Source organism: Salmo salar, chromosome 01 (assembly GCF_965601325.2).
Source record: "Salmo salar chromosome 01, fSalSal1, whole genome shotgun sequence".
Classification (NCBI taxonomy): domain Eukaryota; kingdom Metazoa; phylum Chordata; class Actinopteri; order Salmoniformes; family Salmonidae; genus Salmo; species Salmo salar.
The window spans coordinates 116,947,567-116,961,923 of NC_138291.1; the positions used below are offsets into that span (position 1 = coordinate 116,947,567).

Here is a 14,357-nt window from a genome sequence, read left to right on the forward strand (position 1 = left end):
AGGACCATGTTCTACTAACTGAACTACAGAGGACCTGCAGCCATGCTCTACTAACTGAACTACAGAGGACCATGTTCTACTAACTGAACTACAGAGGACCTGGAGCCATGCTCTACTAACTGAACTACAGAGGACCATGTTCTACTAACTGAACTACAGAGGACCTGCAGCCATGCTCTACTAACTGAACTACAGAGGACCATGTTCTACTAACTGAACTACAGAGGACCTGGAGCCATGTTCTACTAACTGAACTACAGAGGACCATGTTCTACTAACTGAACTACAGAGGACCTGGAGCCATGCTCTACTAACTGAACTACAGAGGACCTGGAGCCATGTTCTACTAACTGAACTACAGAGGACCTGCAGCCATGCTCTACTAACTGAACTACAGAGGACCTGCAGCCATGCTCTACTAACTGAACTACAGAGCGCACCATGTTCTACTAACTGAACTACAGAGGACCTGCAGCCATGCTCTACTAACTGAACTACAGAGGACCATGTTCTACTAACTGAACTACAGAGGACCTGGAGCCATGTTCTACTAACTGAACTACAGAGGACCTGCAGCCATGCTCTACTAACTGAACTACAGAGGACCTGGAGCCATGTTCTACTAACTGAACTACAGAGGACCTGCAGCCATGCTCTACTAACTGAACTACAGAGGACCTGCAGCCATGCTCTACTAACTGAACTACAGAGGACCTGCAGCCATGCTCTACTAACTGAACTACAGAGGACCTGCAGCCAGTACCATCAGCTTAAGGCTGTGTGTTGATATAAAGAAGAAACTCCAGCCAGCCTGTCCTCCAACCCAAGTCCCCAGAAAACAACCTGCTTAATTAGAAAGAAATTACAAATTAAATATTAAACTGACCACTACTACTGCAGTGTGTGTGCATGTGCGTGTGCGTTTGCGTGTGTGTGTACATGTGTTGCTGGAGAGACCAGCTGGTTCTACTGGTCCAGACAAGTCATTATCTTCCCTCAGTGGATCCCTGGTGTGGGTCAGGGCCTCGGTGTACACCACTATGTCCTCTGTGGTGGGGGGAGGGTGGACAAGGGATGGAGGGAGGGACGAGGGAGGGGAGTGCGGGAGGGATGAGGAGGGAGGAATGGGAGGGAGGAGGGATGAGGAGGAGGAGGGAGGGAGGAGGGATGAGGAGGAGGAGGAGGGATGAGGAAGAGGAGGAGGGATGAGGAAGAGGAGGTGTAGGAGGAAGGGAGGGAGGGATGAGGAGGAGGAGGAGGGAGGGAGGAGGGATGAGGGAGGGACATTCATGTATGATTCTCTATCAACCAGGTCAGTGGTCCCTCAACGTCACTCCTCCTCCAGCACACACACACACACACACACACGTGCTTGCCTAGCCCTGCCTGACTCACTCCAACAGGAGAAACATCAGGCCAGGTCTCCCCAGGCCTCTCTCATCCTCCCTTACTGGAGGCAGGGGGTTACTGCTGGCCTCTACTAGGGATGGCTACACATATTACAATACCTGAACGGACCTTAGTATTCCATTACCTGCAAGAGTATTATTCATTTTAGAAAAACATAATATATACATACAGCAGTAAGCCTGTATTAACAGTGAAAAGACTTTGTGTAAAATGAAATGATCTGTTACATCGTTGCCTACAAGGACAGACCATAACATTCTGTCGTGTCTTTGGGGGTACTATTAAACGGAAGATATGTTTATCAATTAGCTCCCTGTAATTATTATCACGCGATTAAACTGATTAATCGTTTAATTGTAATTAACTAGGAGATCGGGGCACCAAGGAGAATATTCAGATTACAAAGTTATAATTTTCCTAATATAACTTTCCTGTACTATAATATTATATTCTATTATAGTATAGGCCGATTATCTTCTAGTTTCAATGGTGTATTTACCTCTAGTCCAGTCTCATTCCAAACGTCGTAAATTGTTGTATCTGCACGAACCCAGTCTTTACTAAAATCATCCATACATCAATTGTCTTAAAATCATTTATTTACTACACTAAGTAATTAACAGAAAACATACAAACAGTAATTATCGTCACAAAGGATTGGTATCGGAATGTGCCCTACTGGCTAAACAGGCAGGTCGGCCTGTTGAACAATGGATCATAAAAGGTCGGCTGAGAAGTTACACAGGGTTCATTAATATTAACAATTGAAGGCTCACTCATTCGGGAACAATTGCAATCAATATATATTTACGCTCAGTGTGTCGTTCTGATTCTTGTTGGAGAGTAGTTCTGTTGGGGAGTTTTGTCCGCGTTCTCTCTATCTCTCTCGGTTAGAATGGATCTTTCAGAGCGACATTCATTAATGTCGTCATAGAATGGTTGTTTCGTCGGTCTTCGCGTTCAATGATATAATTTACTTAGCTGCAGACTAATAATTAATATCAAAGACTTGTTCTTATTCTGTCAGTATCGATAGTCTAAAAGTTAACCACGTGGTATAGTTCACTTTCAGTAGAGGAATTGGAAGGTAAAACCTATTAGCCAACGGAGTGTAGGCCTGGTCTGGGGAAATGTAAATCCGGGGGTGTTTTATAGTGCCCATAGAACAGCTTGTCAAATGACGCCTGGTCCTGTATGGGTCCCTGGGGGCGTGCCTATGACTGAGTTAGATTTGGTTACAGAAATACAATTCTATCACATTACATCAGTACATAGCATCTCAATGTCTTACAAAAGCTTTATCCTTATTAATACATTCCATACACCCATATGATGCAAGTCTTAAACTGAGTCTATTATATAAACAGTTTTATGGTAATATGGCTATATTGTCTCTTCTGAGTATCACAAAATGGTACCAAGCGGATCAGTTCGTAGCTGGATTCTTCACCAATCTTCCATACCTTCTCCAGAACACAAAATGTCGCTTGGCTCTCCAATTCTATGAGTTGGAAGAATTTCCTGTGTCTCTCTATGGGCCATGTGGCCAGAGACTCTCCTGGAATTTTAGAGTTTTTACGACCCTTTACACACAGGGTGGATTGTGTGCAAAAGGGAGGGGTCAACTGTCCTCCCTGTACCAAAAGAGGCCAACGTCATGACAATTCTGAATGTTAATAAAACGAGGCACCGGTAGCCTACACAAGTCTAACTGGTTGTTATCGTCAGTCAGTCAGAGGACCTGCAGTCAGTCAGAGGAACCACAGTCAGTCAGAGGAACCACAGTCAGTCAGAGCAACCACAGTCAGTCAGAGCAACCACAGTCAGTCAGAGGAACCACAGTCAGTCAGAGGAACCACAGTCAGTCAGAGGGACCCACAGTCAGCCAGAGGACCTACAGTCAGTCAGTCAGTCAGAGGGACCCGCAGTCAGTCAGAGGGACCCACAGTCAGCCAGAGGACCTACAGTCAGTCAGTCAGTCAGAGGGACCCACAGTCAGTCAGAGGAACCCACAGTCAGCCAGAGGAACCACAGTCAGCCAGAGGAACCACAGTCAGTCAGAGGGACCCACAGTCAGCCAGAGGACCTACAGTCAGTCAGAGGAACCACAGTCAGCCAGAGGGACCCACAGTCAGCCAGAGGAACCCAGCAGTCGAGGCCCGCAGCCAGGGACCACGCAGCCGAGGCCTCAGCGCAGAGGAACCCCAGCAGTCGAGGCCCCGCAGCAGGGACCGCGCGTCGGGCCCACAGTCGCCGAGGCCCGCAGCCAGGGACCCGTCGCCGGGCCACAGTCAGCCAGAGGGACCCGTCAGCCGAGGGCTCAGTCGCCAGAGGCCACAGCGCGGGACCACGTCAGTCAGAGGGACCCACAGTCAGTCAGAGGAACCACAGTCAGCCAGAGGGACCTACAGTCAGTCAGAGGAACCACAGTCAGTCAGAGGGACCCACAGTCAGTCAGAGGAACCCACAGTCAGCCAGAGGAACCACAGTCAGCCAGAGGAACCCACAGTCAGTCAGTGGAACCACAGTCAGTCAGTGAAACCAACATGGTGGGTATCTGTATGGCTTGTTTTGGTGGCTGAGCGCTGTACTCAGATTATTGCAAAGTGTGCTTTCGCCGTAAAGCTTTTTTGAAATCTGACACAGCGGTTGCATTAAGGAGAAGTGTACCTTTAATTCTATGCATAACAGTTGTATATTTTATCATCGTTTATGATGAGTATTTCTGTAAATTCACCAGATGTCTTGGAGGCAAAACCTTTCTGAACATTACACGCCAATGTAAAATTGGGTTTTTGGATATAAATATGAACTTTATCAAGCAAAACATACATGTATTGTGTAACATGAAGTCCAATGAGTGCCATCTGATGAAGATCATCAAAGGTTAGTGATTAATTTTAGCTGTATTTCTGGTTTCTGTGACGCCTCTCCTTGCTAGGAAAATGGCTGTGGGTTTTCTTGTCTAGGTGCTGTCCTAACATAATCTAATGCTATGCTTTCGCCGTAAAGCCTTTTTGAAATCGGACACTGTGGTTGGATTAATGAGAAGTTTATCTTTAAAATGGTGTATAATACTTGTATGTGTGAGAAATTTGAATTATGAGATTTTTGTTGTTTTGAATTTGGCGCTCTGCTATTTCACATACCCCAGAGAGGTTAAACATTCACAGTGTAGGTTGGGAAAAGAATGTGAACCCCTAGACTAATGACTTCTCTAAAGGCTAATGACTTCTCCAAAAGCTAACTGGAGTCAGGAGTCAGCTAACCTGGAGTCCAATCAATGAGACGAGATTGGAGATGTTGGTTACAGCTGCCCTGCCCTATAAAAACACTCACAAAATGTTAGTTTGCTATTCACAAGAAGCATTGCCTGATGTGAACCATGCCTCGAACAAAAGAGATCTCAGAAGACCTAAGATGAAGAATTGTTGACTTGCATAAAGCTGGAAAGGGTTACAAAAGTATCTCTAAAAGCCTTGACGTTCATCAGTCCACGGTAGGACAAATTGTGGCCGTCCTGCAAAGGATATCAGACCCAGAGAGACGGGAGGGATATGGTGTGAGGGCTCTGGGCTACAGGTTATCAGACCCAGAGAGACGGGAGGGATATGGTGTGAGGGCTCTGGGCTACAGGTTATCAGACCCAGAGAGAAGGGAGGGATATGGTGTGAGGGCTCTGGGTTACAGGATATCAGACCCAGAGAGACGGGAGGGATATGGTGTGAGGGCTCTGGGCTACAGGTTATCAGACCCAGAGAGACGGGAGGGATATGGTGTGAGGGCTCTGGGTTACAGGATATCAGACCCAGAGAGAAGGGAGGGATATGGTGTGAGGGCTCTGGGCTACAGGATATCACACCCAGAGAGAAGGGAGGGATATGGTGTGAGGGCTCTGGGCTACAGGATATCACACCCAGAGAGAAGGGAGGGATATGGTGTGAGGGCTCTGGGCTACAGGATATCAGACCCAGAGAGAAGGGAGGGATATGGTGTGAGGGCTCTGGGCTACAGGAGGGCTCTGAACTACAGCACGTCAAACCTTTAGAAAATGGACCACGAGGTGGACAGAACTTTCCCCAGTGAGAGCTGAACTACAGCACGTCAAACCTTTAGAAAATGGACCACGAGGTGGACAGAACTTTCCCCAGTGAGAGCTGAACTACAGCACGTCAAACCTCTAGAAAATGGACCAAGAGGTGGACAGAACTTTCCCCAGTGAGAGCTGAACTACAGCACGTCAAACCTCTAGAAAATGGACCAAGAGGTGGACAGAACTTTCCCCAGTGAGAGCTGAACTACAGCACGTCAAACCTCTAGAAAATGGACCAAGAGGTGGACAGAACGAGATCTAAAAAGCAGTGAGACCAACATTCATTCGTCAGTTTGTAAGTCGCTCTGGATAAGAGCGTCTGCTAAATGACGTAAATGTAAATGTAAATGTACCTCCACTTTCCCTCCGTCGTGTGTGTGTGTGTGTGTGTGTGTGTGTGTGTGTGTGTGTGTGTGTGTGTGTGTGTGTGTGTGTCTCTCAATACCTCCAGTTTCTTTCCGTCCTCGTCGTAGACTGTCATGGTGACCTCTACATTCTTGGGGGTGGATTTGCTGCCTTTATCGAACTCTCCCTGAACCAGGGTTACGTAGATATCGTTACGCACGTCACCTAAGGAGAAACAAACAGGCTTATGAGTACACACACCTCACTGACAAAGGGTCGTGTTCTGACTGTAGACCTGCATGCTGAATGTAGATCTCACTGACAAAGGGTCGTGTTCTGACTGTAGACCTGCATGCTGAATGTAGATCTCACTGACAAAGGGTCGTGTACCAATTTGGCCCCAAGTCAGACCATATATAGTCTTCAAGACCAACACCGGTGTGAATCTCACAGTGGAAAGAGGGCACGATACTATCAATCAATCAAACACATTTATTTATATAGCCCTTTTTACATCAGCCGATTTCACAAAGTGCTGTACAGAAACCCAGACTAAAACCCCAAACAGCAAGTAATGCAGGTGTAGAAGCACGGTGGCTAGGAAAACCTCCCTAGAAAGGAACCTAGGAAGAAACCTAGAGAGGAACCAGGCTATGAGGGGTGGCCAGTCCTCTTCTGGCTGTGCCGGGTGGAGATTATAACAGAACATGGCCAAGATGTTCAAACGTTCATAGATGACCAGCAGGGTCAAATAATAATAATCCCAGTGGTTGTAGAGGGTGCAACAGGTCAGCATCTCAGGAGTAAATGTCAGTTGGCTTTTCATAGCTGATCATAATACTACCTGGCATGACGATCTCTGAATGGATCATAATACTACCTGGCATGATGATCTCTGAATGGATCATAATACTACCTGGCATGATGATCTCTGAATGGATCATAATACTACATGGCATGATGATCTCTGAATGGATCATAATACTACCTGGCATGATGATCTCTGGGAAGCCCATCTTGCGGGCTACGGCTGTGGAACGGTCAACCAGGTGAGGGAAGTCCTTCCTGATCTGATGGATATCACCCGGAAGCAGCTTCAGGGTCACCCACAGACCTGGGAACAGGGAATATGACATATAATCAATCAAATCAGAGCATCTTCAGGGTCACCCACAGACCTGGGAACAGGAAATATGACATGTAATCAATCGAATCAGAGCATCTTCAGGGTCACCCACAGACCTGGGAACAGGAAATATGACATGTAATCAATCAAATCAGAGCATCTTCAGGGTCACCCACAGACCTGGGAACAGGAAATATGACATGTAATCAATCAAATCAGAGCATCTTCAGGGTCACCCACAGACCTGGGAACAGGAAATATGACATGTAATCAATCAAATCAGAGCATCTTCAGGGTCACCCACAGACCTGGGAACAGGAAATATGACATGTAATCAATCGAATCAGAGCATCTTCAGGGTCACCCACAGACCTGGGAACAGGGAGGGAGGGAGAAGAGACCGTTGTTAAGGAAGCTATTGCTAATACCAACGTATGACGATCTCAGTGGGAATCTCCAGTTGGTATGAGAACCAAGACAAATTGCTGGAGGTCAAGGAGTCTAAATTTACCACCTGGAGCAATTCACACGTTTTTTTTTCTTCTTCAGGAAAATGACCCTTTCTAGTTTATGAAGAGGGGTTTCTATGGCAGCTCGGAGTTTACCACCGTTCCAAATATAAAGCTTTAAAATCCTGTAGTTCATTCTTTTCATTTGGTCCGTGTGTAACTGCTTCCTTTCTTCAGGAAAATGACCCTTTCTAGACCGAGGTTGCATCCCATTTGGCACCCCTATTCCCTATGTAGTGCACTACTTTTGACCAGAGCTCGTAGGTCACTATGTATGGAAAAGAGGTGCCATTTGGAACGCAGTCAGAGAGACAGTGGGACTTAGCAACAAGGGAGGTCAGTCTGTCTGAGGGTCTGTCTCCTCTTAAACCAAATGGACCAATATGCAGTGATGATGTACTGGGTCTATAGCTTACTGCACAAACCTCATCGCTACAGAACTGCTTTTAATTGGTTAATGATGTTACATTATTTCAAGTCAAAACATCTGAGAGGAAGATCTGGGATTGGCTGGTGACCGCTGTACGACATGGTCCATAATAAAGAACAGCCACCCTCTCTGTACGACATGGTCCATAATAAAGAACAGCCACCCTCTCCTCCCTCTGCAGGCTGTACTACATGGTCCATAATAAAGAACAGCCATCCTCTCCTCCCTCTGCAGGCTGTACTACATGGTCCATAATAAAGAACAGCCACCCTCTCCTCCCTCTGCAGGCTGTACGACATGGTCCATAATAAAGAACAGCCATCCTCTCCTCCCTCTGCAGGCTGTACTACATGGTCCATAATAAAGAACAGCCACCCTCTCCTCCCTCTGCAGGCTGTACGACATGGTCCATAATAAAGAACAGCCATCCTCTCCTCCCTCTGCAGGCTGTACGACATGGTCCATAATAAAGAACAGCCATCCTCTCCTCCCTCTGCAGGCTGTACTACATGGTCCATAATAAAGAACAGCCATCCTCTCCTCCCTCTGCAGGCTGTACTACATGGTCCATAATAAAGAACAGCCATCCTCTCCTCCCTCTGCAGGCTGTACTACATGGTCCATAATAAAGAACAGCCATCCTCTCCCTCCCTCTGCAGGCTGTGACTGACACACCAACACCGCTGCTTCCTCACTGTGCACTGTGTGTCTCCCTGGCCACACACACACACACACACACCCTCCCACACAGACACCGCTGCTTCCTCACTGTGCGTCCCCCTGGCCACACACACACACACACACACCCTCCCACACAGACACCGCTGCTTCCTCACTGTGTCTCCCTGGCCACACACACAACACACACACCTCCTCCCACACACACACCGCTGCTTCCTCACCGTGCTCTGTGTGATTCCTTGGCCAGGGATGACCGAGTGGATCTGACATAACTTCATTCAACATGACAACACCACAGAGACTGTTCTCCTCCCTCTACAAATCCCTCTTCAGGTGGTCTGGGGTCCACTAAACCAAGATATGTCAATCCCAGAGCTGTTACTAAGATGTCGTCCTTTAGTCAGACCCCAGGCCTGTCGTCCTTTAGTCAGACCCCAGGCCTGTCATATCATTCCTCCCTGTACAGTAACTTTAAAATGTTGTTTGTGATTGGCCTCCTTGGACCAAATTCCTCAGTCATAATGTATTGTATATCATATTGTATCGCATATCATAGTGTATAGTCTCTCATACAGTAACGTCACCCAACAGAACCTCCCTGCTCTCTCACAGTACCACTCCAAGCATCTCCTCCCTCCCTGGACAGTAACTTTACCTTGTCCCTTGTGGTTGACCTCCTTGGCAGCGATGACCTTGTTGATGACGGTCTGGAGAAAGTCGCTCTCCCCCGCCACCCTGGGTGAAAAACGGGAGATGTTCAGCTGCCTGTGGCGAAGCACGGCGTCATCCAACGCTAGCCTGTAGTAGGCACATGACAGGAACAACACCAGAGGAGAGGAGGGCAGAGAAAGAGAGAGGAGAGGAGGAGGAGAGGAGAGGGCAGAGAGAGAGAGAGAGAGGAGGAGGAGAGGAGAGGGCAGAGAGAGAGAGGAGAGGAGGCGGAGAGGGCAGAGAGAGGAGAGGAGGAGGAGAGGAGAGGGCAGAGAGAGAGAGAGGAGAGGAGGAGGAGAGGAGAGGGCAGAGAGAGAGAGGAGAGGAGGAGGAGAGGGCAGAGGCAGAGGAGAGGAGAGGAGGAGAGGGCAGAGAGAGAGGAGAGGAGGAGAGGGCAGAGAGAGAGAGAGAGGAGAGGAGGAGAGGGCAGAGAGAGAGAGGAGAGGAGGAGAGGGCAGAGAGAGAGAGAGAGGAGAGGAGGAGAGGGCAGAGAGAGAGAGGAGAGGAGGAGGAGAGGCAGAGGAGAGGAGAGGAGAGGAGAGGAGAGGAGAGGAGAGGAGAGGAGAGGAGAGGAGAGGAGAGGGCAGAGAGAGAGAGAGGAGAGGGCAGAGAGAGAGAGAGGAGAGGAGGAGGAGAGGGCAGAGAGAGCGAGGAGAGGAGGAGGAAGAGGGCAGAGAGAGAGAGAGAGAGAGAGAGAGAGAGAGAGAGAAGAGAGAGGAGAGAGAGAGAGAGAGAGAGAGAGAGAGAGAGAGAGAGAGAGAGAGAGAGAGAGAGAGAGGAGAGGAGAGGAGGAGGGCAGAGAGAGAGAGGAGAGAGGGCAGAGAGAGGAGAGGAGAGGGCAGAGAGAGAGAGAGGAGAGGAGAGGAGAGGGCAGAGAGAGAGAGAGAGGAGGAGGGGAGGAGAGGGCAGAGAGAGAGAGGAGGGGAGGAGAGGGCAGAGAGAGAGAGAGAGGAAGGGAGGAGAGGGCAGAGAGAGAGAGAGGAGAGAAGGGAGGAGAGGGCAGAGAGAGAGATGAGAGGAGGAGGGGAGGAGAGGGCAGAGAGAGAGAGGAGAGGGCAGAAAGAGAGAGAGGAGAGGAGGAGGAGAGGAGAAGGCAGAAAGAGAGAGAGGAGAGGGCAGAGAGAGAGAGGAGGAGGGGAGGAGAGAGAGAGAGGATGAGGGGAGGAAAGGGCAGAGAGAGAGGAGGAGGGGAGGAGAGGGCAGAGAGAGAGAGGAAGGGAGGAGAGGGCAGAGAGAGAGAGATGAGAGGAGGAGGGGAGAGAGGCAGAGAGAGAGAGATGAGAGGAGGAGGGGAGGAGAGGGCAGAGAGAGAGAGGAGAGGAGGAGAGGGCAGAAAGAGCGAGAGGAGAGGAGGAGGAGAGGAGAAGGCAGAAAGAGAGAGAGGAGAGGGCAGAGAGAGAGAGAGAGGAGGAGGGGAGGAGAGAGAGAGAGGAGGAGGGAGGAAAGAGCAGAGAGAGGAGGAGGGGAGAGGGCAGAGAGAGAGGAGGAGGGGAGGAGAGGGCAGAGAGAGAGGAGAGGAGGAGGGGAGGAGAGGAGAGGGCAGAGAGAGAGAGGAGAGGAGGAGAGGGCAGAGAGAGAGCGAGGAGAGGGCAGAGAGAGAGAGAGGAGAGGGCAGAGAGAGAGAGAGGAGAGGGCAGAGAGAGAGAGAGGAGAGGGCAGAGAGAGAAGAGGAGGAGGGGAGGAGAGAGAAGAGGAGGAGGGGAGGAGAGAGAAGAGAGGAAGAAGAGAGAGAGAAGAGGAGAGAGAGGAGGAGAGTAAGGAGAGAGAGAAGAGAGAGAGAGAGAGAGAGAGTGGGGGAGAGGAAGGCAGAGAGAGAGAGCAGCGGAGGAGAGGAAGAGGATGAGAGATTACAGTAGAGGAGCAGGATGAAGAAACAACACGACAGAGACGTGTTAGATTACAGTAGAGGAGCAGGATGAGGAACCAACACGACAGAGACATGTTAGATTACAGTAGAGGAGCAGGATGGGGAACCAACACGACAGAGACGTGTTAGATTACAGTAGAGGAGCAGGATGAGGAACCAACACGACAGAGACATGTTAGATTACAGTAGAGGAGCAGGATGGGGAACCAACACGACAGAGACATGTTAGATTACAGTAGAGGAGCAGGATGAGGAACCAACACGACAGAGACATGTTAGATTACAGTAGAGGAGCAGGATGAGGAACCAACACGACAGAGACATGTTAGATTACAGTAGAGGAGCAGGATGAGGAACCAACACGACAGAGACATGTTAGATTACAGTAGAGGAGCAGGATGAGGAACCAACACGACAGAGACATGTTAGATTACAGTAGAGGAGCAGGATGAGGAACCAACACGACAGAGACATGTTAGATTACAGTAGAGGAGCAGGATGAGGAACCAACACGACAGAGACATGTTAGATTACAGTAGAGGAGCAGGATGAGGAACCAACACGACAGAGACATGTTAGATTACAGTAGAGGAGCAGGATGAGGAACCAACACGACAGAGACATGTTAGATTACAGTAGAGGAGCAGGATGAGGAACCAACGTGACAGAGACATGTTAGATTACAGTAGAGGAGCAGGATGAGGAACCAACACGACAGAGACATGTTAGATTACAGTAGAGGAGCAGGATGAGGAACCAACGTGACAGAGACGTGTTAGATTACAGTAGAGGAGCAGGATGAGGAACCAACACGACAGAGACGTGTTAGATTACAGTAGAGGAGCAGGATGAGGAACCAACACGACAGAGAAGTGTTAGATTACAGTAGAGGAGCAGGATGAGGAACCAACGTGACAGAGACATGTTAGATTACAGTAGAGGAGCAGGATGAGGAACCAACACGACAGAGACATGTTAGATTACAGTAGAGGAGCAGGATGAGGAACCAACGTGACAGAGACGTGTTAGATTACAGTAGAGGAGCAGGATGAGGAACCAACACGACAGAGACGTGTTAGATTACAGTAGAGGAGCAGGATGAGGAACCAACACGACAGAGAAGTGTTAGATTACAGTAGAGGAGCAGGATGAGGAACCAACACGACAGAGACATGTTAGATTACAGTAGAGGAGCAGGATGAGGAACCAACGTGACAGAGACATGTTAGATTACAGTAGAGGAGCAGGATGAGGAACCAACACGACAGAGACATGTTAGATTACAGTAGAGGAGCAGGATGAGGAACCAACACGACAGAGACGTGTTAGATTACAGTAGAGGAGCAGGATGAGGAACCAACACGACAGAGACATGTTAGATTACAGTAGAGGAGCAGGATGAGGAACCAACGTGACAGAGACATGTTAGATTACAGTAGAGGAGCAGGATGAGGAACCAACGTGACAGAGACATGTTAGATTACAGTAGAGGAGCAGGATGGGGAACCAACACGACAGAGACGTGTTAGATTACAGTAGAGGAGCAGGATGAAGAAACAACACGACAGAGACGTGTTAGATTACAGTAGAGGAGCAGGATGAGGAACCAACACGACAGAGAAGTGTTAGATTACAGTAGAGGAGCAGGATGAGGAACCAACGTGACAGAGAAGTGTTAGATTACAGTAGAGGAGCAGGATGAGGAACCAACGTGACAGAGACATGTTAGATTACAGTAGAGGAGCAGGATGAGGAACCAACACGACAGAGACATGTTAGATTACAGTAGAGGAGCAGGATGGGGAACCAACACGACAGAGACATGTTAGATTACAGTAGAGGAGCAGGATGAGGAACCAACGTGACAGAGACATGTTAGATTACAGTAGAGGAGCAGGATGAGGAACCAACACGACAGAGACGTGTTAGATTACAGTAGAGGAGCAGGATGAGGAACCAACACGACAGAGACATGTTAGATTACAGTAGAGGAGCAGGATGAGGAACCAACACGACAGAGACATGTTAGATTACAGTAGAGGAGCAGGATGAGGAACCAACACGACAGAGACGTGTTAGATTACAGTAGAGGAGCAGGATGAGGAACCAACACGACAGAGACATGTTGGATTACAGTAGAGGAGCAGGATGAGGAACCAACACGACAGAGACATGTTAGATTACAGTAGAGGAGCAGGATGAGGAACCAACACGACAGAGACATGTTAGATTACAGTAGAGGAGCAGGATGAGGAACCAACACGACAGAGACGTGTTAGATTACAGTAGAGGAGCAGGATGAGGAACCAACACGACAGAGACGTGTTAGATTACAGTAGAGGAGCAGGATGGGGAACCAACACGACAGAGACGTGTTAGATTACAGTAGAGGAGCAGGATGGGGGAACCAACACGACAGAGACGTGTTAGATTACAGTAGAGGAGCAGGATGAGGAACCAACGTGACAGAGACGTGTTAGATTACAGTAGAGGAGCAGGATGAGGAACCAACACGACAGAGACGTGTTAGATTACAGTAGAGGAGCAGGATGAGGAACCAACACGACAGAGACATGTTAGATTACAGTAGAGGAGCAGGATGAGGAACCAACACGACAGAGACATGTTGGATTACAGTAGAGGAGCAGGATGAGGAACCAACACGACAGAGACATGTTAGATTACAGTAGAGGAGCAGGATGAGGAACCAACGTTAAGGAAGGAAACACAGAAGAGATGATGGTGTAGGACATGGTGCCAGCCAACTCTAGCGTCCTTCTAGTAACAAAGCATGAGAGTGAAGCAAAGGTGTCTCAGTTTCCTACCATCTTCATGTCTAAAGCATTCAGGAAATGATGGAGCCTACCTACCCAGAGAGGTGACATAGATGAAGTAAAGGACGACTAAAACAGGATTTATTTATGTGAGGGGTCTAGTGCTAGGGCACCGTCTAGGGCACAGGCTAGGGCACAGGCTAGGGCACCGGCTAGGGCACCGGCTAGGGCACAGGCTAGGGCACCGGCTAGGGCACAGGCTAGGGCACAGGCTAGGGCACAGGCTAGGGCACAGGCTAGGGCACAGAGCCATATTGATTGAGAGTAGCAGTGACAGAGTACAGAGCATGAGAAAACAGCAGATGAGGTTTGGGAAGCTGGGGAGTCACATGATGTGGCAGCTGCTGTGAC

General features: G+C 48.8%; 1 protein-coding gene across 2 annotated transcripts in view; it reads right to left on the minus strand.

Moving 5' to 3' along the window:
* Positions 1-14,357, minus strand: part of LOC106591860 (dedicator of cytokinesis protein 1) — a 747,377-nt gene that overhangs the window by 660,357 nt on the left and 72,663 nt on the right. For both annotated transcript variants that reach the window (XM_045687698.2, XM_045687696.2), the window contains exons 12-14: positions 9,250-9,329; positions 6,837-6,962; positions 5,949-6,073 (exon numbers count right to left, since the gene is read on the minus strand). In XM_045687698.2, coding sequence (XP_045543654.2) covers positions 5,949-6,073; positions 6,837-6,962; positions 9,250-9,329 — 331 coding nt within the window. The remainder of the gene's footprint in view (positions 1-5,948; positions 6,074-6,836; positions 6,963-9,249; positions 9,330-14,357) is intronic.